The 15,580-nt window shown below is 41.9% G+C and overlaps 2 protein-coding genes across 2 annotated transcripts; both read right to left on the reverse strand.

Annotated features, from left to right (window-relative positions):
- Window positions 1-250: 250 nt before the first annotated feature.
- Window positions 251-2,732, reverse strand: LOC116407989 (serine/threonine-protein kinase N2-like). The gene is made up of 6 exons (XM_031894591.1): window positions 2,650-2,732; window positions 2,256-2,318; window positions 2,029-2,105; window positions 1,691-1,830; window positions 1,006-1,113; window positions 251-780 (listed from the first exon to the last, which is right to left on the reverse strand). Exons 1-6 carry the CDS (start codon window positions 2,730-2,732, stop codon window positions 502-504), a joined length of 750 nt encoding a protein of 249 aa, XP_031750451.1. The 3' UTR covers window positions 251-501.
- Window positions 2,733-3,570: 838 nt separating this feature from the next.
- Window positions 3,571-6,619, reverse strand: LOC100498008 (vicilin-like seed storage protein At2g18540). Its single transcript, XM_031894592.1, has 6 exons — window positions 5,298-6,619; window positions 4,834-4,957; window positions 4,227-4,276; window positions 4,071-4,141; window positions 3,778-3,853; window positions 3,571-3,651 (listed from the first exon to the last, which is right to left on the reverse strand). The coding sequence occupies exons 1-6, from the start codon at window positions 5,898-5,900 to the stop codon at window positions 3,571-3,573; spliced, it is 1,005 nt and encodes a 334-aa protein (XP_031750452.1). The 5' UTR covers window positions 5,901-6,619.
- Between the last annotated feature and the right edge of the window lie 8,961 nt (window positions 6,620-15,580).

Consider the following 15,580-nt stretch of genomic DNA (forward strand, 5'->3'; position numbering starts at 1 on the left):
CTCCACCCCTGTTGGGCAAATGAACTCTTGACTGACTTCCTGCCCAACAGTCTCACCCTCTTCATGTCGCTGTGCACCAATCAGCTCGTGGGTGATCTTTTTTTTTTTTTTTTTAAACTTTAAGCGATGTTTTTGGCTTAAAGTTGAACCCTCCTCCACCCCTGTTGGGCAAATGAACTCTTGACTGACTTCCTGCCCAACAGTCTCACCCTCTTCATGTCGCTGTGCACCAATCAGCTCGTGGGTGATCTTTTTTTTTTTTTTAAACTTTAAGCGATGTTTTTGGCTTAAAGTTGAACCCTCCTCCACCCCTGTTGGGCAAATTAACTCTTGACTGACCCGACATCCTGCCCAACAGACTCACCCCTTTTCCTACTCCCGGAGTTGCGATGTTTGCATTTTCAATCCATAATAGGACTCCGGAACGCTGATTGGATTTCTCAAGCTGGGAACAGACTTTCTTCCTGCCAATCATCTCTGCTTCATTCCGAGGAACGTTTCTTACAATTCTTCTTCTGTTTCTGAAGCTGAACTCAAAGGGTAGTTCAGCTCCACCAGTGCCCATTCGGCTTCTTCGCACACATTGGCTTCAACCTGAGCCTTTAGTTTAAGGCTGTTTTCAGGTTGTCCGTGTGCTCTTCCTCTGGGGATAAATGGCGGCTCGATCTCTTTCTTTTCAAGAGCCTCCCAGTCTAATCCCTCAAAGAATGGGCTCTTCCTCACGTCCTCGGCTCCATGTTCTCCGGCCCCAAGGCGCTGCTCTGGATCTTTCTTTAGGAGCTGCAAAAAGAAATTGTTGTTAGACAGAAGCTTACAGTTCAACACCCTAATCCCAAAGGGACAGTTATGGTTTGGTGAAGCCACTAGAACAAGAGCGGGACTTTACTTTATAAAGGATAAGAGTAAGGGCAAATATAAGCATAGGGTAAGTAATAATGGAAAGGCTTCTGAGCAAAACTCTCCCCATACAGATAACAACATGCGGATATCCTGCTTCATACTTACATTTTCCAATATGTCTCGAGTGTCTTCTGTTAAGTCGTCAGGATATTCGGGCTCCTCACGACCTGCTAACATCAGGTACTCGAGATCAGTATCGGCATAAAACGGTACCTGGAAAACAAACAAATATAAACAGAGAGTGATTTATGGGAGATACAACTAACATACAATAATGTGATCTGATATTGTCTGCTCTGATTTCTAACCCCTACCTTCAGCATAAGCTGCATTACATTGAGTGGAAGTTTAGTAATAATACATTTTTTAAATTTCAAGCTGAATTATATATAGTGAAAATATAAATTTCCCAAGGTTTCCCATGTTATGAGGGTGGCCATGATCCATTTCACATTAAATGGTAATACTATGAGAGGATCATTATCACCCTAAGGCCTGCGGGACACTAGGTATTCTATTGGCTTGGGTAGAAACACAGGCTGGGGAAAAGGCTGAGCCTCTGACTTCTGCTGAGGCAAAATTCTCAGGCACATCATTGGCCAATCAGCGCATAGAGCGGATTACGGCGATGCCGCGGTTGTCGGAACATTCGGAACACAGAGCAGAAGTCAGAAGATCGGCCTTTTCTCTGCCTACATTTTTGCGCAAGCAGACAAAAGGTGGATAAAAAGTGGATTTGTGGAAACCTATGCCAGCGATTGCCTAGTTTTTTCCATAAATGGATACTTACATCTCCAGTGAGCAGTTTGTAGATGGTCACTCCGAGTGCCCACCAGTCGACTGATCTTGTATATCGACCTTTGAAGATTTCCGGGGCCATGTAGAAAAGGGTACCGCAATGACTTGAGGCTGTGCTGTCAGCAGCCATTCCTGAAGCAGAAAGAAAACAGTGAGTTTAAGAGTTTATCCATAGAAAGGCTGCATTCATTGGCTGAACAGCAGCAGCTCTCTTATTATCTATCTCTGTCTCCCTCTGGTTATAATAATATATATATATATATAGGGCCAATGCTACAGCTCAGCTGCTACACTGTGTATATGCTACACCATCTTACTTATACAACTTACCTGCTTTGCAAAGCCCAAAGTCGGTGATCTTCACGTACCCGTCTTCATACAGGAGAACATTGTCGGCTTTTATATCCCTACAATAAAACAGAAGCACATTATAAAATACAGATTCATTTATTATTCAAAATATGTTTAATATCAGAGATTTAGTATAAATAATCTAAAGAGAATGATGATTTCTAGGATTGGGGCTCTGTGTCCCATTAATGTTCATTGTTGCTTACCTGTGCGCGATGTTGTGTTGGTGCAGGAATTGTATCCCCAGCACCATGCAAGCGGAATAGAACCTGCAAAGAATAAATGAACAAAGTTAAACATATATCCGTTTTATAAATGCAAACCTATCAATATAGAACTACTACAAATGTAAGTTATTCCTTAGACCCCAATATTCAGCGGAACTTGGATTGAAATTGCACTGAAACCTTTAATGACATGAGCAGCCCCCCATGTTTCCCAGTAAATAGTATTGTGTGACTAGTGGGAGAGACACCAGTGTTCTACCTACTGAGTGAGTTATTGAGCCAATAATAATGGTATTATGTCCATATAGTGGTAAGAATGCCATAGGGGTAATTGGCCTTGGGTTGAGCTCCCTAAAAGCTAATTAGTACTTACCGAACTCTGTCGAGTGGAAGTTCCTCTGTATCCGCGTAGGCAGCCAAATCTCCTCCTTCCGCGTACTCCAAAGCCAGACACATGTGGTTTTGTGTCTGGAAGGAGCCGAGTAGCCCAGCAAGGAACAGACATTGTTCCTCGTCGACTAGTCGGAGAATTCGCTGCTCTAGGGTGACACTGGGAAATAAAAAATATTAAAGTTAAGTTATACACATTGACTTATGGCAGAAAGAGTGGGGGGGGGGGTTCAGCTGTTCTTAATTAAAGATCTAAAATAATTTCTGATTCGAAATGCATTTTAAGTGTAAAGATGTTACAGTGTCAGGTTTGTGCGAGGCCTATCTTTAATTCATGCACTTATTCTACATTATATTAGCCCCCCAGTTAATGATTTACATCTCTGAGCGCCCCCATTAATTAGAGAGATGAATGTGCATATGACTTGTGTAGCCACATTATTTTTATCCGCAGGGGCACAGAGCATTTTTCTTTTAGGGGGAAAAATCATGATTTTTATAGCTAAATAAAATCACTTTTTTACCCAAAACTTACCAGTGAAAGATCTCCCTCTCGTTGATTTCGTGCATCTCAATTGCCTTAATGGCATAAATCTTCCCTGAGCTTCTGTGCTGTGCCCTATAGACCTGCAATGGACAATGGAAGAGATACATGAGATAAAGTGCAATACATATTTGCTGCTGCAGTTCTATTTGTAATAGAGAAAAAACAGAATGGAAATTGGATATTATACACGGTAAGGCCAGGTCTTCTAACCAGGGTAACCTACTTGGCCCTTAGCTCTGTTCCTTACATCCCAACCTATCTTTACAATACAACCTATATAATGAATCAGCGCACACCATTTGCTGGTCACTGACTGGTTGCTAGAAGCTTTTTTATTTGTTTTTAGTTAGAGTGGCTCTAGGTAAGTCCCTGTGCCGGCACCAATGAGTAGATGACGGTGCAGCCTATTTTATGCTCAGCGTTGGCCTTAGGCACAAGCTGTTGAAATACAGGAACCCAACACTTTTTCATGCTGATTCATTTCTAGCCAAAGGGTTCAAGTGTTATATCCCTGGGTCACCCAGAATGGGATTAGATATATAATATAGAGACGGAAAAGCTCACCTTCCCGAACGATCCCTCGCCGAGATACGACTGGAGTTGGAAGTCTTCAATAGTTGGTGGCGTTTTTTCCACCAGCCTAAAATGAAACACATTTATTTGATTAAACCTATTTCTGGTACCTTCTCTGTTATGGGCCAAGATGCATATACATAGCAGGGTACCTCGGCCCAAACAGGTGTTCTTATGGAACATTTATATATATATACATATATGCACTATGGATAAGCTTTCATGCAATCCACCATCCCAAATAAACCACAGACAGTACAACAAACATATCTTAGAATCATTACCTTCTCTCCAACCCAGTCGGGTCCAGGGTTCCATCAATCTTCTCCACAATCTGGTAGAAACGAGTTCTCCTCTAGAGAAGAGAAGGAAATACCATTAATTCATGTTCAATATTCCTCATGTGAGAAAAGCCTATTTATTTCACAACCAAAACTTACCTTTACCCTGTCAGGAATGTCGAAAAAGGAAGGCGGTTTCCTTAGAGGTGCTGATTAAAAGAAAAAAAAAAAAGGTCGGTTTAGATTTAAGTCACTACTTTGCAAAAAGTACCATTGGGAACTGTGGGGACAAAATGGCTGTAGGAGCGTCTGTTTGTGAGTTGGAATGAATAGGTTGAGGCCTAAGTGTAAAGCTGTTGGTTTGGGCAACATTATATCAATGGCCTCGTACTGAGAACCATTAGAAACTATTTTCAAAAACTAATTAATATAAAATGCAGAAATTGACTAGAACTAGGGGTGCACCGAATCCACTATCTTGGGATTTGGCCGAACCCCGAATCCTTCATGGAAGATTCGTCCAAATACCGAACTGAATCTGAATTCAAAGTTATGTGCTTTTAAGGATTGGGAGTCGGTTCAGCCAGGACTATTGATTCAGCCGAATCCGAATCCTGCTGATAAAGGCGGAATCTTGGCCGAATCCCGGATTGGGTGCGTCTCTCAATAGAACATACAGTACAGTAGTACATTATTCTAGCTGGGAATTGGGATCAGGTTTATGGTTGAACATCAATTAGTAAAACATTTGTAGGAGAAAAATCACCTTTGCGGATTCGAGCTGCTCTCTTTCTTTCGCTCTTCTCAAACTCCTTTCTCCGGACTGCAGCTCGAGCCTCTATGGCCGCCTCAGACTCTTCGGTGTCGTCATTCTCTTCAGGTAAAGAGTCCTATAGGGATCAAAAGCAAAAAGGGTTCAGTGTAAATGTTATTGTGACTTCTGTTTGAAATTAATTTTGCTTAAAAAGGGAAAATGTTACTCCTAATAATGCGCACAAAGCTCGTTTAGAAAAATGTAACTTATGAGCGTTTGCCTTAATTTGTAAAAATTGAAAAGTAATGATTTCATTTGTGGAAATTGAAATCAAACGTTTAAAGCTGAATGGAACGATATGATTCTTGGCCGAGTTACGGCATCAAGTTGTTACAACAGTCTCGGCTGGAGAAGAGACGGCCTAGAACGGCCACACAAACCGATTATCCTGAATTAAACATGAAAACCAAACTCACCCTCAGTTTCTCAGCAGATGTTTCTGGAATTGAAAGCATCAGAGCTTCTCCCGGTGGAGTGATTTCTTCTTGGCTCTGTGCTTCCATCACTGCCACGAAGCTCTCCTTCTTCTCTTCTTCCTCAACGATTGCACGACCTTCCATTACTTTCTCCTCTTCTTTCTTGTTTAGAAGCATTTCAAGAAGAAGCTCATTTCTGAGTTTGCGCTTCGCAATCTCTTTGTTGGCTTCTTCCTGCGCTTCTCTCTGTAGATGTTTCCATTCTTCCATTTGTCTCAGTCTCTGTTCGGTCTGTCTCTCCACTTCTGTTTCGCATTCTGTTTGTCGTTCGATCTCCCTTTTCCTAAGAAGCACATTTCTTAATTTGCGCTTTTTTATTTCCTTCTTGGCTTTTTCTTGTTCTTCTTCTTGCTGCATTCGGCAGGAATCAATCTCAAATCCTCTCTGGATCTGCTGAACAGTAAATTGTACAGCTTCGTCCAGAAATTCATCATTGAGTTGTTCCTTTATCCTCTCCTGCAAAGCCATTCGAATATCCCGCTGCCGGGCGAATCCTTCCGCTTCCTCCTGAGCCTGTTTCTCAAGCGCTTCTTTACCTTTCATCTCGCGCTGAAAGGTTGGTGCTGCTTTGGGATCCTGGAGAAATGAAATACACAAAATTAAGCGCTGAAGCCCAACAAATACCCAGAAACCTGAGCCGAATACATAGGGGCATTTTTATCAAAATTCGAGTTTGTGAAAAAAAACGCAACAAAACTCATGTGAATTTTCTTCTCGAATGCTAGCTAATTTAATATAAAACCGCAACAGACTATTCCCGCGAGCATTTAGGCGAGAATCTTGTTCTTCTCTTTATTTTCTATGAGGTTAAAAACCTGAATGTTTTAATTAATAACTAACTAAATAAATAAATGTATTAGAGACAATTCTCCTTGAGAATAAATACCGACTATTCATGGTTCTTAAGAATATTCTCCAGTAAAGTCTCATTGAGTTTTTTCAATCGTAAAAAAAAAAACATATACTCGAATTTTGGTAACTTCTTTTGTTCTTTATAATTCAGAATTATTATTATAGAATCGTGCCGAGATATTAATCCCACTGTAACGCTGTAACATGGCTGCTGTTCTGTACATATTACAATTGACACATTTGTTTATTTGGGAGATATTAGCCGTTTCCCCACTGATTCTCGCCATTCTGCGCGGTTCTTTCCAGCTCTTATTTAGAGAGCGGCTGTGCCAATAGCGAGATATCAGTAGTGGGAACAGAAATAAATACTAATGGGAAGTCTCATTGTTTGTAAAACAGACTTTTTGGGGTTTTTTAGGTTAATTAGAATCCTTAATTAACCAACGATATGACAGAGCGGAGCCCCAGCAGCCAATCCCATTCTATGTTCCCGGAATATTAAAGAGACAAGTTTGAGCCTTACCTTAGGGTTACACCTAAAGATGTTCCCAAGCGTTTTTCCAAGTCTGGAAAACATTGTTGTTATTCCTAAATGAGAAAATAAAGAGTTAAACCAATCATTTATTAGGGAGACCAACTGCAACAGTGTTGTTACTAAATACCCAATAGAAGAATGGCTTCCCTATATTGCCTGGGAAAGGGTTGGGCCTAAAGGTCAAGTCAGTCCCCCCGATTGTCACTTTTATGGAATCATTTGTTTTATTCCCCCCTCTATTGTTCTGATACTGATACAACTCAATATACAATATATATACAATATACATATATTGTGCGTCAAAGCAAGTCGCGGTTGCATCAAAAATGGGAGCAGATGCAATTGGAAAAAAATAAGATGAAAAAAATATGCGCTGCACTTTATAAATGACCCCCAGCAATTTTTTTTATATACTATTAAATAGCTAGATATTAATTAAATCAATAATTAGATATTACTTACAGATAATCCGATTGAATTAGATCTGATTATAACAAGTGACTTATTAGAGACAAACAGTAAACAATGCGCACTGATTGGCTACTATCCAGCAAATGATTTAGGATTGTCAGTGACGCCTCCTTATCTGATCTGGTTATCTGATAAGGATGACCTCACAATGCCCTGTTGCCATGGGAACAGACTGCATTCACTGTGGCAAACACTATGACATCACAATGCCTTCACTGCTGCCATGGCAACACACATGGGAATCACTAACCATCAATGCATTTAGTTTGGGAGTGAAACTTAATGGGGAACTAAATTAAAAAACTGATTATAAACTTTATCTAAAGGAATTATGAAGTTTTCCCTGATAAATAAGGGAAAGTTGAGTTTAGGAAACAGAATTATTAAGGTTTTAAAAACTTAAAAAGATTGTTACAATAAAATAACTAATAATAACTAATAACTAATAGTCACGATGAGAACTGATTGGTAACTAACCAGCCAATGGCGTGTAAGTAAAGTCCCTATGAGCCCAGTTAGACGTTGCTAATACAATGTCACATGACCGGCTGCAGGTTTATAAGTAACAACATAGTGGGGGTCATTTATAAACTGAGCGCAGAATTATTTGCCCAGTGAATGTATTTGCCCGAGTTTCTGGTAACAAACTGGACACGACTGGTGCATTTAATGTGCGAACATCATTGCAATTTTTTTTGCAGCGCGAATGTCCCCAAAAACTTTTTATATACGGCCTAAAGGGTAAAGGAAAGATATTCGCTAAACTGATTCCCCAAACGGCGCATTTATAGTCGCAGCGTGAAACCCGCACAGGGGCTCGTGCAAGCAGCAATCTCATTGGCCAATGTTTGGGCGCAATTTGCATTTCAAAAATAGGAAGGAAGGCGGGGCCTAGCGGCGCAAAGTGTAACGGTTTGGGGGAAAACTGGGGCAAACAGCCACTTTCTATAAAATATATACTATTAAATCATTAGATTCTATTATATTGTTTATAAAAGAATAATTAATAATTAGATATTACTTACAGATAATCCGATTGAAGTAGATCTGAAGATAACAAATGGCCGATTAGGGACAAACAGTAACGCTGCGCACTGATTGGCTACAATCCAGCAAATGATTCAGGATTGTCAGTGACGACTCCTTATCTGATCTGATAAGGATGACATCACAATGTGATCACCCTGTTGCCATGGGAACACAGACTGCATTCACTGTGGCAAACACTATGACATCACAATGCCTTCACTGTTGCCATGGCAACACACACGGGAATCACTAACCAGCAATGCGTTTAGTTCGGGAGTGAAACTTACTGGGGAAGTGAAATAAAAAACTGATTATAAACTTTAAGAATTATGAAGTTTTCCCTGATAAATAAGGGATCTCAGCTACTTTTGATCTTGAGTTTAGGAAACTGAATTATTCAAGTTTTAAAAACTTAAAAAAAAATGTTTCAATAAAATGAAAAAATTCTATTCACTTTAATGCGTTTGGGGAGAGAAAAACAGCCGTGCGCAGAAATAATGCGTTGAATGAATTTTCGGCGGTTTCATGAAATTTTCTTGCAATTTTTTTCAGAAAAGCGCCACATAGAACTTACAGGGTCTCTGGGGGGTTTTGGCTTCAGTTCCCCCCAAAAAAGGTTTTTTATCTCTGGCGCCACATTAACCCTTTGGTTTCCTTTCCTTTTTATTTGTTTTAACTTCTTTGTTTTGCAACAAGAGCGGCCGCAGCCTGTTTGTTATTTCTGTATTACTGATAGCAGCTTGCACATAATCATATTAATCATAATACAGGTATCGGCCCCCTTATCCGCAAACCCAGTATCCAGAAAGTTCAGAATTACGGAAAGATCATCTCCCATAGACTCCCATTTTATTCAAATAATTCACATTTTTAAAAAATAATTCCCTTTTCTCTGTAATAATAAAACAGTACCTGTACTTGATCCCAACTAAGATATAATTACCCCTTATTGGGGCAGAACAGCCCTATTGGGTTTATTTCATGGTTAAATGATTCCCTTTTCTCTGTAATAATAAAACAGTACCTGTACTTGATCCCAACTAAGATATAATTACCCCTTATTGGGGGCAGAACAGCCCTATTGGGTTTATTTAATGGTTAAATGATTCCTTTTTCTCTGTAATAATAAAACAGTACCTGTACTTGATCCCAACTAAGATATAATTACCCCTTATTGGGGCAGAACAGCCCTATTGGGTTTATTTCATGGTTAAATGATTCCCTTTTCTCTGTAATAATAAAACAGTACCTGTACTTGATCCCAACTAAGATATAATTACCCCTTATTGGGGCAGAACAGCCCTATTGGGTTTATTTCATGGTTAAATGATTCCCTTTTCACTGTAATAATAAAACAGTAGCTGTACTTGATCCCAACTAAGATATAATTACCCCTTATTGGGGCAGAACAGCCCTATTGGGTTTATGGTAGAAGATCCAAATTATGGACAGACCCCTTATCTGAAAAACCCAAGGTCCTGAGCATTCTGGATAACAGGTCCCACACCTGTAATAATAATAATAATAATAAAAGATAATTTGGGGAATATGACACCAAAACATATTGGGAGGTTGATGCATTAATCTCTGTTCGTTTTTTTACTTTCATTTAATAGGATTTATTTTCTGTAACATTTATTGCCGACTGAACCAACGTGTCACCGACATCTAGAAACTGATGGTTCTTTTCCCATTGGTCTTTCTTATTTTATTCCATGAGTGGAAAGAACGGGAGGCTTTTAAAGGGGAACTAAACCTTCCTGCACTTTATTCAGTACCGGGCTACAAACCCCAACGTTCTGTAACCTATTAGCCACGTCAGGGCACATAGATATTACCTGTAACTGAGGGGTTCTGTGCCCATATAATGTATTATAAGGGATAATGTACCCCCTACTGTAAATGATAAGGATATTAGCAGTCACTGAGGGGTTCTGTGCCCCCCATATAAAGGCACAAGGCTGCAGGCTGAGTTATACAGGGAACTCTGAGTATCACTCATGTATTATAAGGGATAATGTACCCCCTACTGTAAATGATAAGGATATTAGCAGTCACTGAGGGGTTCTGTGCCCCCCATATAAAGACACAAGGCTGCAGGCTGAGTTATACAGGGAACTCTGAGTATCACTCATGTATTATAAGGGATAATGTACCCCCTACTGTAAATGATAAGGATATTAGCAGTCACTGAGGGGTTCTGTGCCCCCCATATAAAGGCACAAGGTTGCAGGCTGAGTTATACAGGGAACTCTGAGTATCACTCATGTATTATAAGGGATAATGTACCCCCTACTGTAAATGATAAGGATATTAGCAGTCACTGAGGGGATCTGTGCCCCATATAAAGGCACAAGGCTTGCAGGCTGAGTTATACAGGGAACTCTGAGTATCACTCATGTATTATAAGGGATAATGTACCCCCTACTGTAAATGATAAGGATATTAGCAGTCACTGAGGGGTTCTGTGCCCCATATAAAGGCACAAGGCTGCAGGCTGAGTTATACAGGGAACTCTGAGTATCACTCATGTATTATAAGGGATAATGTACCCCCCTACTGTAAATGATAAGGATATTAGCAGTCACTGAGGGGATCTGTGCCCATATAAAGGCACAAGGCTGCAGGCTGAGTTATACAGGGAACTCTGAGTATCACTCATGTATTATAAGGGATAATGTACCCCCTACTGTAAATGATAAGGATATTAGCAGTCACTGAGGGGTTCTGTGCCCCCCATATAAAGGCACAAGGCTGCAGGCTGAGTTATACAGGGAACTCTGAGTATCACTCATGTATTATAAGGGATAATGTACCCCCTACTGTAAATGATAAGGATATTAGCAGTCACTGAGGGGTTCTGTGCCCCCATATAAAGGCACAAGGCTGCAGGCTGAGTTATACAGGGAACTCTGAGTATCACTCATGTATTATAAGGGATAATGTACCCCCTACTGTAAATGATAAGGATATTAGCAGTCACTGAGGGGTTCTGTGCCCATTATCGGGGGGAGGGGCTGCTAATGGCGCATCTGTCGGTGCAGAAAACATTGCAGGCTCTTGGTAAGCGCAGACAATGAGAAGGAGCTCTGTTTAAACGAATTATTGGGTAATTGCCGCTGAACTGTTTAATTACGTTGGGGTGAAACCCACAGACTGTTCTTCCACTTCTGCTGATTCTTCTTATTCTTAGCGCCCCCCATTTTCTAAACGCTGCTCCTCCTACAGTTTTAGGGGTACAATACCCAAACTCCCCACACATTTTCGCCCTATAGCGGAGCAGGTTGCTTGTGCTTTTCTAAGGATCCCGCCCCCCGGCTTTTTGTGGCTCCGAACCCCCCAATTTTCCCATTGACTTTGACAGGGAAGATTTTCAAACTGCTGCCACTCTTACAGCTTTGAGGCCACACCCCCCAAACTTGAATCCCATAATAATGGGGTCACCCCGAATGAAACAGCGACATTTGTTGGATGACCCCAAAGTGGGCGGGGCCACCAAAAGCCAATCACATTTCTTTCATTGTTTTCAGTGGGGAAATTTTAACTGCTGCCATTGTCACATGTTTAATCCCAGGGTCCCCAAACTTTGCTCAGTTTGTCACCGGGTGACTATGTTTCAAGTTTGGAGAAGTGGGCGGGGCCAACAACAGCCAATCAGATTTCACCTATAGACTTCATATGTTTACATTTAAACTGCTGCCGTTCTCTAAATATTAATACTAAGGTCCCCAAACTTTGCAGAGCTAGTCACCTGGTAACTGCGGTTCAGCGTTAGAAAAAGTGGGTGGAGCCACCAACAGCCAATCAGATGTCACTCTGAAATTTAAATTGCTGCCATTCAGACACTATTAAAACCAGGATCCCCAAACTTTGCACAGTGGTTTTTACTGTATAACTGTGGGTCCATGGTTAGAAACAGTGGGCGGAGCCAACAACAGCCAATCAGATTTCATTCAGTGACTTCACATTTTTCACCCAACATGAAGTTTGTTCTCAAACGTCCCTTTCTAGTTGTCATTAAAGTCGGATTCTTACTTATTTGCTCGCGGGTTAATGGGAATGAGCTCGGATCTGTCGCCGCACTTTGTAATTCTAATCTTATTGGGAAACGAGTCCCGTGTTTTGGCCCAATAGCTTAATGAGTGGGGAGGTTGCGCTAAACAGAGCAAAATGGGAGATTGAAAGTAAAGTCCCGTTCTGTTCCCTGATCCCTATGAGCACTATTAAACCAACTGCCAGATAGTAAGCTCCGCCCAAGCCCTGTTTATTGCACTAATGGCCAGAAATAGAGCGTACTGTCCCTTTAATGCCTTTTATTGCTGCTTGTATGGCTTTCTGAGCTGGAAATACCCAGGGCTAAAGTAATATACCCGGCTCAGTTTTGGGGCCCTACAACAAGCAACAACTATACACAGTGACTGTACCCCGGAGTCCTACTATCAACTAATAGCGACTGCAACTAACCAGGAACAGCGTATTGGGCTCAGGGATTATGGGTAACCTCAATACAAGATAGATAGATATAGTAACGGTGGCCATATACGCTAAGATCTGCCCACCCATAGGTGGGGATTATTGGGAGAAGATTTCCCTCAAGTGAGCAGATCTCCCAATATCCCCACCTACGGGAGGGTGATGTTGGGCTAATTCAGCCGTTTGGCTCTGGGGCCAAACGATCGAATTAGAACAACGAGTACAGGCAACGAGCCGATGCGGTCCCTGATTCGACTCATTTTTTAAACCTGATCCAGATTTGAAATCGGCCAGATGTGGGTCAGGCCTGTTGTTTCTGCCCCTACACGGGCCGATAAGCTGCCGAACCGGTGTAAGGGACTGATATCAGCAGCTAGAATCGGCCCGTGTATGGGCACCTTAACAGGGGAAAAGGCCGCATATGAGATCTAGGATCCCTCCCTTCCCCCCAACCCTACCCCCCTCTCAACCCCCTATAGCCACTTTCCCCTCAGGTACCCTAAAATAACACAATATGGCATGTGTGTGGCCCCCCGGCCCCTTGGCTCCCCTATTACCCCCCAAACACACAGTTGAATACAGTAACAATAGGCCTTTGTGCAGAGTTAAAAAGTTGAATGTTTTTTATTCTTATTATGTTCAATTTATACTTTTTTCTCTTTTTTTCTTCCCCTTCCCTGTAGTTCTCTCTCCTTCCAACTGACAGTCAGGAGGCGGCAGGACCCAATACCCACAAAGCCCCAGAAGCCTCTGACCAGCCGTATGTACTGAATATCATACACCATCATGGCACAAACACACAAACAATAAGGGGGGGTGGGATGTGGGAGGCATTAACCAGCCAATGAAACGCTATAAAATCCTTCCCCACCGTAAGTCTTTGCCCCCCAATGTAGCACTTACCCAAGAAACACATCTCTCAGTAGGAGAAAACCAAAAACTACGCAGAGACTGGGTCGGCCCCTGTTACGCAGCTCCGTATACAACACGTAGTAGGGGGGCGGCCATATTAATACACAAGCACTTACACTGGGAACTAGCAAAATAGAAGATCCCAAAGGCAAGTACCTAATAGTTAAAGGGCAGATTAACTCCAAAACATACGTCATTTGCAAGATAAAAATAAAAGCACAACTGCCCCATAACCCCCTAGATACCCTAATTAGTGCAAACAAAGGGCAACTCCTGCCAACATCGGGGTTATACACTATTATCAGCCATAAATGATAATCTGCGCAAAGAAGGAAAGTCTAAATGGCTCCAAGCGATTCCCAAATCCCCCCCATTACAGTCGCCCAACTCCCTGCAGCAGATCCAACTCCTAATGAAAGTCTCAGAGTAGCTCAGTATTAAAGTAAAATCAGTTTATTGTAACGATACGAACCTGAACAAGCTGAACCCCGGCTAACATTGGGCTTCACCGACGCCCTTTTGGCCCCCGGACTTTCTGCTGCAATGTGCACTGGGATCCAGTTTCCTTCAGAGATCCGACCAATAGCAAAGTACTTACAGGTTGCCGTTGACGGTCCATGGCCATTAACCATGTTTTTGAACCCTCCTCCACCCCTGTTGGGCAAATGAACTCTTGACTGACTTCCTGCCCAACAGTCTCACCCTCTTCATGGTGCTGTGCACCAATCAGCTCGTGGGTGATCTTTTTTTTTTAACTTTAAGCGATGTTTTTGGCTTAAAGTTGAACCCTCCTCCACCCCTGTTGGGCAAATGAACTCTTGACTGACTTCCTGCCCAACAGTCTCACCCTCTTCATGGTGCTGTGCACCAATCAGCTCGTGGGTGATCTTTTTTTTTTTTTTAAACTTTAAGCGATGTTTTTGGCTTAAAGTTGAACCCTCCTCCACCCCTGTTGGGCAAATTAACTCTTGACTGACTTCCTGCCCAACAGTCTCACCCTCTTCATGGTGCTGTGCACCAATCAGCTCGAGGGTGATCTTTTTTTTTTTTTTTAACTTTAAGCGATGTTTTTGGCTTAAAGTTGAACCCTCCTCCACCCCTGTTGGGCAAATGAACTCTTGACTGACTTCCTGCCCAACAGTCTCACCCTCTTCATGGTGCTGTGCACCAATCAGCTCGTGGGTGATCTTTTTTTTTTTTTAAAACTTTAAGCGATGTTTTTGGCTTAAAGTTGAACCCTCCTCCACCCCTGTTGGGCAAATTAACTCTTGACTGACTTCCTGCCCAACAGTCTCACCCTCTTCATGGTGCTGTGCACCAATCAGCTCGTGGGTGATCTTTTTTTTTTTTTTTTAACTTTAAGCGATGTTTTTGGCTTAAAGTTGAACCCTCCTCCACCCCTGTTGGGCAAATTAACTCTTGACTGACTTCCTGCCCAACAGTCTCACCCTCTTCATGTCGCTGTGCACCAATCAGCTCGTGGGTGATCTTTTTTTTTTTTTTTTTAACTTTAAGCGATGTTTTTGGCTTAAAGTTGAACCCTCCTCCACCCCTGTTGGGCAAATGAACTCTTGACTGACTTCCTGCCCAACAGTCTCACCCTCTTCATGGTGCTGTGCACCAATCAGCTCGTGGGTGATCTTTTTTTTTTTTTTAAACTTTAAGCGATGTTTTTGGCTTAAAGTTGAACCCTCCTCCACCCCTGTTGGGCAAATGAACTCTTGACTGACTTCCTGCCCAACAGTCTCACCCTCTTCATGTCGCTGTGCACCAATCAGCTCGAGGGTGATGTTTTTTTTTTTTTAAACTTTAAGCGATGTTTTTGGCTTAAAGTTGAACCCTCCTCCACCCCTGTTGGGCAAATTAACTCTTGACTGACTTCCTGCCCAACAGTCTCACCCTCTTCATGTCGCTGTGCACCAATCAGCTCGTGGGTGATGTTTTTTTTTTT

This window comes from Xenopus tropicalis, chromosome 10 (genome assembly GCF_000004195.4).
Source record: "Xenopus tropicalis strain Nigerian chromosome 10, UCB_Xtro_10.0, whole genome shotgun sequence".
Classification (NCBI taxonomy): domain Eukaryota; kingdom Metazoa; phylum Chordata; class Amphibia; order Anura; family Pipidae; genus Xenopus; species Xenopus tropicalis.

Coding starts and splice junctions, on each gene's coding strand:
- LOC116407989 (XM_031894591.1), bottom strand. CDS start 2,732: ATGTGTCTGGCTTTGGAGTACGCGGAAGGAGGAGATTTGGCTGCCTAC. Junction 2,106..2,255: donor CAACACAACATCGCGCACAG/GTAAGCAACAAT, acceptor GTTTTATTGTAG/GGATATAAAAGCCGACAATG. Junction 1,831..2,028: donor CTTTGGGCTTTGCAAAGCAG/GTAAGTTGTATA, acceptor TTTCTGCTTCAG/GAATGGCTGCTGACAGCACA.
- LOC100498008 (XM_031894592.1), bottom strand. CDS start 5,900: ATGAAAGGTAAAGAAGCGCTTGAGAAACAGGCTCAGGAGGAAGCGGAA. Junction 4,277..4,833: donor AGCAGCTCGAATCCGCAAAG/GTGATTTTTCTC, acceptor TCTTTTAATCAG/CACCTCTAAGGAAACCGCCT. Junction 4,142..4,226: donor ACATTCCTGACAGGGTAAAG/GTAAGTTTTGGT, acceptor TCTCTTCTCTAG/AGGAGAACTCGTTTCTACCA.